This window comes from Malaya genurostris, chromosome 2 (assembly GCF_030247185.1).
Source record: "Malaya genurostris strain Urasoe2022 chromosome 2, Malgen_1.1, whole genome shotgun sequence".
Taxonomy (NCBI): Eukaryota; Metazoa; Arthropoda; class Insecta; order Diptera; family Culicidae; genus Malaya; species Malaya genurostris.
The window spans coordinates 279,886,495-279,897,862 of record NC_080571.1 but is presented as its reverse complement, the minus strand read 5'-3'; the positions used below and the strand labels follow the sequence as shown (position 1 = coordinate 279,897,862).

General features: G+C 37.0%; 1 protein-coding gene across 7 annotated transcripts in view; it reads left to right on the top strand.

Annotated features, from left to right (window-relative positions):
* The first annotated feature begins 1,759 nt into the window (after window positions 1-1,759).
* The window catches only part of LOC131430266 (uncharacterized), a 125,742-nt gene continuing 116,133 nt past the window's right edge, over window positions 1,760-11,368 (top strand). Inside the window, exons 1-2 of one of the 7 annotated variants that reach the window (XM_058595090.1) lie at window positions 1,760-1,823; window positions 2,680-2,838. In XM_058595090.1, coding sequence (XP_058451073.1) covers window positions 2,804-2,838 — 35 coding nt within the window. In that variant the 5' untranslated portion in view covers window positions 1,760-1,823; window positions 2,680-2,803. The other 6 variants (XM_058595091.1, XM_058595087.1, XM_058595089.1 and 3 more) reach the window with 6 other exon arrangements.

Genomic DNA, 11,368 nt, shown 5'->3' with positions numbered 1-11,368 from the left:
CCATTTAGAATACCGGGGAAAAAATTCTTCCACTTTTCTTTTTCGATACAGAGAATCTCTCCGTATTGGGACATAGTTGCGCGAATATAGTGATCGATGACGCTTGAGGGAAGATCATGCACACGCACTTCTATAGCACTATCTTCCATATATACCGGAATGTTGTACTTGATATTTTCATGCTCCACATAGTGCACATTATTATTGTCTTTAGCGAATTGAATTGCATCCAACTCTTTATAGAACTGGATATAAACAACATTATTGGTCTTATTGCATTGAAGTAAATGCACACGTTTAATGTCAAGATGCATTTGCTCCTTAAGCAAACCTTCAAGTTCTCGTATCGAAGGTCGAATTTTGCGCTGTCTGAAGTCAACAATATTTGTATTCTTTCGTACCGGCGGTAGCTTTTGTTCGTTTGGTTCACTCATTTTCGAGGTCTATTGTTCACTACACAATACTGTACTTGGTTTCTTCTGTCCCCAACGTAAGCGGTTTTGTTTTATCGACTGACTTGGATGAGATGTAAACCCGAACTGAGACGAAGAACTTGTTTGTTCGCAGTGTTCGATTAGATCGTCAGATTACCATCGCTTATCATGCGCTCCTGCTATTTCTGTTTATTTAAGTCCAGTAGAACTATGAATTCGTACCCTCTATTAACTTTGCCCGAATTGAATAAGTGATATGCAACAGTTTTCGTGTCATAAAGTGATCATTAACAGCAGTTAGTGATCGGAACTCGCAGAAACATTCGACAGTCATCAGTCTATTGGCGAAAGCTAAATATTTAATCTTTAGCATTATCTATCCTCGAGAAGATAGTTGCTTGCTATGAATTGTTTTGTGAGAGGAACGACGTTCAGACTACGTGAGAGAAAATTATATTCACGGCTTCTGTGCCTCATGAAGACTTTAATACCAGCACGCTGCACCATCTGTGTATATGTGAATTATAATGGCTTCCACAAGCTTTTTATAATTGCGGTTCTTTTTGGCTGCCAAGGTATCCTCTTTGTGAGCGATGGAATGGTGCGGTCTCAATGCAATGGAAACTATATGTTCATTCACCGTTCAATGAATATTTCAAACCCTGATGATTTGCCTCCAGTCGCTAAGGATTTGTATATTCGAAGGACCATGAAGCTGTAGTTGTAAGAATATTTATTCTTTCCATCGAAAGAAAGAATGAAAATATATTTGCATTTTATTAGCCTTACAAAAAACCTTTTTATGTAACCTATGAACACTATACGAGGATTTCATGTAAATCGATTGTCACCTACGACTATCCATTTGACACAAGGTGGAATAAAATATTTTCATGTTGAATTAAAACAGTAATTACTTACTTTTCACTATCCATGAACAATGTTTCATATACGTCAAAAAATCAAGTAATGGGGTTTAATGCTTAGTCCTTATCCTATGTTGTAGTCGAAGTTGAATAAAATTTCAGAACGGATTTATTTCACACGTACAAAGAAAACATTTTCCTATTAAGTCAATCTTGCAATACGGTTGCAACCCGTCTGTTTGCCAATCTGTGCCGCTTATGCAGCATCCAAACAACCACTCGAAGTCCCAGCTGCGATCGTGACAAAAATCAAACTTTCTCCGGTTACTCCAGCCGGCTGCCCCGTGCGAAGCCCCGTGCAGCGTGGCGTCACTCACAATCGCACTTCGCTCTGCTCTCGCGAATCTAGCCGCGCCGATAAGTTGCGACTCGAAGTTAAATAAAACCCCTACGTGGCACTCACAAACCGGTCATTCATTCCGTACCACCCGGATGGTAAGGAGATTCACGCAGCCAACATAAGGTTCGTCGTCTAGCAGCCCCCCAGGTCTCTCACAAACTTTGCAGAATAGTTTACTCGCCATTTTCGGATGAGTGAAACCAGTTCCCACTGGTGAATCTCTCTGGTAGGAGGTGGTGGTGGTGATGGTGGGTGTCGTGACGCGCAGAAGGACGCCTGGCAAAATATTAGTTTTACTTTCGGTGGTGAACTTTTGGTTTCGTTAAAGCACCCAGGAAACGTTCGCTCGCAGACCAGTCGCAGTGAAGCCGTCGCAGCGTGAGCACGCGTACTTGACCGTCTAGCTGTGCTGTTAACGGACAACCAGAGTCCCACAAACTGCTTTTCCTTTCCCCCGGAACGGTGTCAATCAGTGAGTACTGGCGGTAGGGTGTGGTTCCCTTTCGCTAGGAAGATCAACAAAGGGTTCGGAGTTTCGGAAAATTCCGAACCGAAGACCCACAGAAGTCGTCCCGTTGGTGTTGCCGTGTGTATGTGTGCCGTTTGCAGTGCAGTGTGGCAAAGGTGTTTTGAAAATTGAGAGAAAAACCACCAGCTGGGTTCAGTTTCCCATCCAGTTTGTGGTGATTTCTGTCTTCGAGTGGATTGTGCTAAGAGGATATTCTGCAACGGAAGTCACAAGCTGAAATGTGGCTCGTTTTTCTCAGTAAACACCTAAAACCGTAGTGAGATCCGAAGTGACCGAAGCAGTGAGGTGTCGTCGGGCTGTGAGATTTGTGATCGATGCTTTTGGTAGTTATTCGATGGCAATTGATCACCCGGAATCTGTAGTGGAAATTTTGTTTACATGATTTCAATTAACAATTCGAAATCGTGCTCCAACTTTCTCAGAAAATCCATTATTTTTTGCATGTTTTAGGATTTTGTTTGGAAATTGAATGTGATTTTTTTCGTGCGTACTAAGAAAGGAATTCAAAAAAATTAAGAATAGTGATTGGCAAAAAGTATATTCTAACTGAGGGCTGCTGAAGCAACCGTAGAAGATGGCTACGAGAAAAGTGGAACTAATGAGCTTAAGGTAAGTGACTTTGAGTGAATCTTTGAATAGTTGTACTATTAAAAGTGTCATCAGAATGTTCAAAAATATTGAAATGATCTTATTTTTACATTCCGCCTTCAACGCTACCTAATTGTTCAACTAGCAAACGTAAAGTTTCTGCTATTTACATTTACTTTTTTTTTGCATCAGATGTTAAGCTCATTTTTTAATTCATTCGTTTCTTCTGTGTCTCAAATCTGTAGATTTCAGACAGTACACTAATTGGATATTATTTCGATTATCGTCATCGAAAAACCTCAACATCAAAAAACGGAATGTATAAGGAATCGCAAAAAATGCTATGCAATGAAATTAACTCGAACAGATTATTCATAGAAATAGCCCCTAGAACTCGATAAGACTCGAACATGTTCATAACATTGCATTTCACGATTATACCCCTCAAAAAAAAGGCTTCTGTCTTAGCCACATAATATTGTTTTGATTAAACTCATTCCACCAAAAACCGCAAATACAATAGAAATAACGAACAGAAAAATTCGAACAGCATAACAACGGCGAAAAAAAGCGAGCGGTCATGCATTATTGATTAGGCCGACTGCCAGGGCAGTGTTGATGGTAAATATTGCCCACCAGTATAGTTACAAAGTCACGCGCGCAAAATCACAAAAATCCCAGTCTTCGGCAAGAACCGACGAAAACAGCCCCGTGATCGTCATCGTCGCCTGAATCCAACCGATTGCTAATTTACGTGTTTGAATTAAATAACGACCAATCGCCAAGCACGATTTCTGCTGTTACAAAGAAATGGCAACCTTAAGTAGTACAGCGGATTCCCGCGAATCGATGCGCTAGATCGTCTGCGGTTCTGAGGTCGAAGGCCATACTAGAACGCCACCGCTGCTTAAGGGTTACAACACAGCTCTCGGACAAAATCTAATATTTCACGACAGCAAAACCAGTCAAATCCGTTGGCTTTGATGCACCGATGCAGGTTATGGAAGCACTTTTGGCATTCGGGTCTCAAACCTCCGGGGACGAATCTACTACTGCATACATACTTGGCATTGAACGTTCGAAGTAGATTTTCGCAATTCCTGGTAGCCATTTTCTGTCGGCAGGCTCGTTCAATGTCGAAGCGTGAGCTAAACTGCATTCCACGTCAAACCGATCGCGGTATTATTACCTGATCATTATTGTTGGCGCTCGGTAACAACAGAACTAATTTCTTTGGCATTTGGTTCGGTGAAAATCAATTTCACGAATTCTTACTGCTAAGGTCAAACGATGAGCTTTAAATTTTAAAATTGTCTACATTATTAAAAAAAAGCTCGAGTTCGTCTTGTTCAATTTGAGGACATTGAAAGAACATTAGCTCGTTTCATTCCTACTTATCTAATTAGAATATCAAAAACTGCACCAATAGAACCAATATACTGAGTCTTGAATTACGTGAAGGCTCTATTTCTTCCCATGTTTGGCTATCACCCTTTTTGTTGAAAATTCATTGTTATTAAAAGGGCAGACCAACAAACTTTTATTCGATTTTTAGTCCGAAAAGAAATCGAGTCAACTTTTGCTTAAAAAGACTAAAGGAAGGTGAGTTCCAGCGAGAGCATTCTGCATCGGTCGAAACAAGTGGTAGTGAGATGGCTCCATGTTTGAACAGTTTTTCATCCATTATTATCCACATAGATTTTTCATCGGTTTCGGAACATGTGGCCGAGCGTTACGGTGATGAAAAATCACGTGCTGGATCTCGTATGAAGATCGTTTTTCTTTCAACGTCTTCTGAAACAGTTTTTCCTTCAACACCTTCATTAAACATCTATACTGTTGGAAAATATCAATAGGAAACACGAATAAAAAGTGATAGTAAACTTATATCAAAGTATAGTTAATGGCTATATTGAATTAATATCTCCCTGAAATATTGTTGTTACTTCCAACGATGAAAATATGGTACATTTCACCGTTTTAAACATTCATCAACGTATTCACACGCAAAGATTGAAATCAGATTTTTAGCAAAGTGTGTGTGTTGTCAACTAAGAGGTCGAGATCTCAGAGATTGCTGGACCGATTTTGATCAAACTAGTCGCAAATGAAAGGTCTCCCCGTCACTAAGAACGCTATTGAATGGTTTTGAGATCGGATGTTTACTTTTTGAGTTATACGAAGTTTTATGTCAGAATTTTCAGTTTTTTGACAGTATCTGTCAAAATATATTTTCAGATTTAGATTCCGCACGGTAATACCTAAGCCATAGATTGTTAAAATCCGTCCATTTTTAACGGAGATATCGACATTTTTGTGTAAGCGACTTTTTCCCCTCTTCCAGCAGTAGAAGTTTTGATCGCTGTCTGGCAAAGAAATGCTTGTGAGCAACATAAAACACGAATTTTTATACTGTTACATACATTTGTTTCAAAGTACCCAAAAGACTGCGTACAGCATGATATTTTGCCTCGGACCGATTTTAGCACGTTTCGTTTTTGGAAACATAATTCGTTATGTAAGCCAGATGATGGCAGAATTTTCGAGTTGAAAGCAATTCCATAAATATATTGATTTAAACTACTTACAGCAATAAATGCTGGAAGAACATAACAGCCATGTACCATTCGAATCAGTTCGTCGAGATCAGCAAATGCCAAATGACAATTTCACTCAATTTTTTTCGAAGATGACTCAACCGTTATCTACAAACTCAGATTCATATGAAAAGTCGTATACTCCCAAACAAGGTTCCTGAATTATGTTTGGTTCCGACCTCTGGTTCCGGAACTACAGGATGATATGTGAAACGAAATTAAAACTGTGTAACTCATTTTTCTCGTAGATGGCTGAACCAATCCAAGATTCAAATGAAAAGTTTTAAGATTCTAGGAGAATTTGTCTGACTTCGGCTACACCAAATTTCGAATTCCGGTTCCAGTATCGAACCGTTTCTCAAAAAAAGCCAAATCGAATTTCAGAAACAAAAGTTCAAATTAAAATAAATCCAATTTAATCTAATTCTGGAATTCTGGGTGATGAATTTTCAAAATTCAAAGCAATATAAAAGATGACAATATCGAAAAGCTTTAAAGTTGGACTCAAAAATATTGCAATTTATTCGTCATATGGCCATACGAATCGGTTTAGGTTATGCTGATTCTTGAATACCGGCTCTGGAAGTACCTTAAATTACCCTAAACTCTAAACTGTAAATTATTTCGACATATCATGGAATGTTTAGTCGATTGTTACACTTTTAGATTCAAATTCGATCCGATTTGCAGTTTCGACATTACAGAGTAATGAGTGATTAAAATCTCAAATTGCCACCTAAAACGACGAACATTAAAATAATGTCATCTGAACTAAAAACACCGAAGAATATTCATGCAAAAAACACATGGGGATTGATAAATAAAAAGGTATCATCTCTCCGCTAGGTGGATTAAGTACGTTTTTAGCAGGATTTGCGAATTTGACCTGCTGCCATTTCTTAGCAAATCCATTTTAATTCAACTAATGTTCTAATGTTGTTCACAACCAGTGGTTGAATACAATAGAAGGTATTCATAAATTCATAATTTGCTGACCAAAATGTTAGTTAATTACTGAAATCGACAGGTTAAAGTTCGGTAAAACTGATCAATTGTTACTTTTCCTGCACTCTAATCTTTGTTTCTACTACTGTGGGCAAAAAATAGTAAGATTTTATTCATAATTACGGAATTCTTTATTTATTATTCCAAATCTATTTCATCCCCCTTAAAGATTTTGACGTGACACTTGGCACAGATGTCACCAACAGTCATATCAACCAAAAAAAACCTGTTTTTATCCACCTAGTGGTGTAATGATGCTTTTCTCATATATAATACTGTGGTATTCTATTTAAAATGTTTCTCTTCGATTTTTGAAAGAAACCAAGGGATTGTTTGTGCGTTAACTAGTATAACATAAAGAATAAAACAGTTCTCTGATCGGTTAGGCCATCCATTAGAAAACGAAGTGGGTTCACTGTTATATGTAGTACTACTGTACCATTTTTTTCAAATTTTGCACACACTTTTTACATATAAAAAACCAGACCCCAACGTTTTCCTGTTCGTTGTTTGTTACTTTGGAGAGGTTTTACAGCTACAAAAACGCGGGTTTTTTCGTGAAAAATCGTAGTTTTCACTTTGAACAACCACCAAAAATTAAAAAAAATTAAAACAAATCAAACAGAAACGTTGGGGTCTAGAAAAACTTCTACTTTAACTATGCTGCGTTCATTTGTTCACTTCTAATTAGTCTGTGCTGAGATACAGTGGACACTGCAAATCATGATTTTTGAGAAGCGTCCTCAAAACCTCTTCACCGACTTATTTCTCAAAAGTTTTCCACGAAAGAAATACAAAATGTTGTTCGAATGATGCTTTTTATCATGCTAAACATTTGAATTTATTTTGTTGAACGATAATTCTGGAAAAAATTTGCAAAAATGATAATTTTTTTCATCATTTACACCCTATTACCACCACCCCCCACTCTTCCTTTAAATTTTTGTTGAATCCGAAAATATGCAGCAAGTTTTGGTAGAACCATATAACCTTTCATTTGCCTCTATGATTGCGAATAACGGTTTTGGGTCCAGCTTTAATTTTTTTTACGGTTTTTGTTTCGACGGTTTAAGTGACGGTGAACTATATTGAACACACTCTACCCTACAACTCCGGAGCCGGAAGTCGGATCCGAATGAAATTCATGAATTCCGTATGCGACCATAAGACCTTTCATGGAAATCTTAATTTGTCAAAATCGGGTCAGTTATCTCCGAGAAAACCTAGTGAGATTATTTGACACATACATACACAGACATTAAGGGAACCGAACCCGGCGAAAGACCACAGTAAGGTTAAAACCGGGTCTAAATAAACTTTAAGTAATAAAAAAATAAATAAGACATTAAGGTTTCCGCGCGAAATATAATTCAAAAGTCTTACTACTTTTTGCCCACAGTAGTATATTAACCCAAACGTTGGCTGAAACGATACGTAATTAAGTTGAAATACAATGCCTACATTTTCAGATTTTGCTTGGAGATTTTAAAAAAATGCTGGTTTTTAGAAATATTTTTCATTACTCGAATACTTACATATAAAAGTATGTAAAAATTCGATAAACCGCTTAATTAATTCCAGTGACTTTCCGTGGGAAATCGGAAAATGATATATCAAACTAGTACAGAAGTGAGGTTTGGTGCTGTTTTCAAATCTGGGAAGTTCTTAGTTTTTAGGGAATGATTTAGAGTCTATCCTTCTTTTTTTTGAATTTATTGTGTCGCATAGGCACTTCTCATGACAATACACAGATATAAATATTTTGTGAATTTACATTTATTGTCATATTTATTTGGAGCAGGCAATTGAATGGAAAGTTAAATTAGTTCTTTTCTTTCTGTGTAATAAAACTTGTCAAAGGAACCAATTTTATTTATGTTTTATTTGTGCTGTATAGCAGCAGTAAAGATTGACACAGTTTGACATTGTTAAATTTTCTATTTTCAAGTAGAGCTAGTGCGACTTACCGAAAGTTGCCAAGCAAGTTTTCTAAGTAACAAATACTTGATTTGATTCAGTGCACATCTTTCGTAATGAAACAAAAAAAATATACGTTAGTGTCAAATTACAGTTTCAGTTCGCTTTCACATCTCATTCAAGTCAGTCGATAAAACAACATCGCTTACGTTTGGGACGGAATAAACCAAGTACAGTATTGTGTGGTGAACAATAGAACGATCTCGAAATGAGTGAACAAAACGAACAAAAGCTACCACCGCCACTACGAAAGAATACAATTATTGTTGATTTCAGGCAGTGCAAAATTCGACCTTCGATACGAAAACTTGAAGGTTTTCTTAAGGAGCATATGCATCTTGATGGTAAACGTGTGCATTTACTTCAAAGCAACAAGACAAATAATGTTTTTTACATCCAATTTTATAAAGGATGCAATTCAATTTGCTAAAAACAATAACAATGCACACTATGTGGAGCATGAAAACATCGAGTGTAGGGTAAGGTGTTCGGTTGCCGGCACCCCATCGTAACTTTTGACAGAAAGCAGATAGCGTCATTCCGACAAATGTCATGTGTGTATAATAGCAGAACGTTTTTTTTGTACCGAATACAGAAGCAAACAGACGCTTGTACGTTTTGCTGCGTTCAAAACAAATTTTAATTGCGTGAAAATCAACACAAAATTTTTGTGTGGCTTTTTTATAGTATCATAAATTGAAGAGCATCAATCGGAAAGGTGAGTGGATTGAATATTTATGAGATGGAATCGATCTATTTCTTTATTAACCGTTGTGCACTCGAAAAAAAAAACACCTTTAACCACCCGAATGGGTACCCGGGTACCCATTTTTTTAAATCGCTGTAAGTTGAGCATTTTTCAACCGATTGAAGTAATTTTAGCACTGTTGGATTCAGGAACTTAAGCTCTTTGGGATTGGTACCCATAAAGATGGACATGGTGCTCCTGGTTCCCAGGAACCCGGATATCCTAAATGAGTTCCGACATCGAGGCATTTATACACGGATTTCACGTATTTTTGTAATCTTATCTAAGAATTGCTATATGAAATCAAGTGCTATGCTGAGTTGTTATGTTTATATATTTCAGGGGGCATCCGTTATGTACGTAACATAAAATTTTGAATTTTTCTACCACTCCTTTCCCCCTTTGTCGAGCATTTCTCAATCTTTTCACCATGTATTGTCACGTATTTTTGAAACCTCTCCCCCTTAACGCGTGACGTACTTTATGTATGTTCCCTTATATACTTCACTTTCTCATCTTCAGTTTGAAAATTATTATGTACTTCAGGCCTATTGCGAGGAGCACGCAATACCAAATTTTGTGTTATGTATGCAATGTAATTAAATGCAATCAAAATTAGTGAAAGCAGTAGTAAATTTCAGGTAATAAAAATATAAGGAGTGTAATGAAAATGTAACAAAAACAATAAATTTTGAAATTGAACATGTAATCAATTCGGTCTGCGTGCCCCTCGGCCTCAGGCGATGTAAATATGTATAAGTGAGATGTCCTGCAACAGTTGGCAGCGTTGTGTATTCTACATATGTTTCATTTTGGTACGGCCTTTCTCAAATAGCTGGTTTGGAAAAGTTTCAAATTAGTAAATGACATTTATGGTGGAAAACACAAGTGTCGGAACATTCTACGGAAATCCGGATTAACGGGAACCAGAAGAACCTGCTACAGCAATATACACGGCCATCGAAAAGTGGATAAATTTCTGAATTTACCCGTACTGAAAAAATTCAAATCGGATGGAATTTGCCTTAGTTACAAGCATTTTTATTTGTGGGTACCCGGGTACCCATTCGGGTGTTTACGTAATAAAAAAAATTTGAGCCCCCCCATTCGACCCCCCTTACTGTAAAATGAAAAGTCAAAGCATGAGAAGTTATGGTCCAACTAGTTCTTGGAATTGACCGAATTGCAGAATCTTAGTTTAAACCTAACTCAGAAATTTCTTATTTTGAAATTCGAAAAGGTACCCGGGTACCCATTCGAGTGCATAAGGGTTAATACCGGATGCTATTAAAATTTTCGCAACCAAAAATTTGTTTTGTCATTTCCAAAATGTCTAACGATTTCAATTACCCCATTTTTTTCGACAAATCGTGAAAAATTGTCAGTTATATGCAGATATGCAGAGAGACAAAGCAAACCAAAGTTTTCGTCAAACATCTAGCTGACTTTTGTCCAAAACGCCTCCGAAAATAATTAATTTCGGTTTTTCTTTGAATAATTGCTTGCTTTCCTTCCTTTTTTTAAAGTTTTTTATGAATTTTCTTGGAGTGCCGGTAACCGTACATCTTTTTAATAATAATATTTCTTGCCATCAAATGAATCAACTCAATTTATTAATCAGTTGTTAGCCTGGGACTTTAGCTTTCCATTGATGTATATATGTCCGTATAATATGCAACAAGTCAGAAGTTATGAGCTTAAAATAAAAGAGTGCCGATAACCAAACACTCTTCCCTACTAATTCAATTCATATACGGAGTAATGTTAGTTTTGTACAGTTTTCTAAGTTTTCCACAGAATAAGATCAAGTTTTTAATGAACTGACAATTTTCATGTCATCGCATTATGTTTCCAAATAATTTTGAAAGATCACAAAAACACTCCGTTTTCAGAGCAGTTTTTGATAACAATGCATCTTGATATTAAACATGTGCATTTACTTCAATGCAACAAGACAAATAATGTTGTTTACATCTAGTTTTACGAAGAGTTGGATGCAATTCAATTTGCTAAAGACAATAACAATGCACACTATGTGGAGCATGAAAACATCAAGTAAAACATCAGTCGGTGTTGAACAGTCGTTCGCACCGCACGCGTATAGCTCTTGGCTCCTGGAATTTTTTTCTGGCTACCTAGAGTTTCATTGATTCAAGGCTTCAGTCTTTTTCAAGGCTACCTGAATCACTAACTAAGTGACTAAGTGATACAAAGAGTGATATTA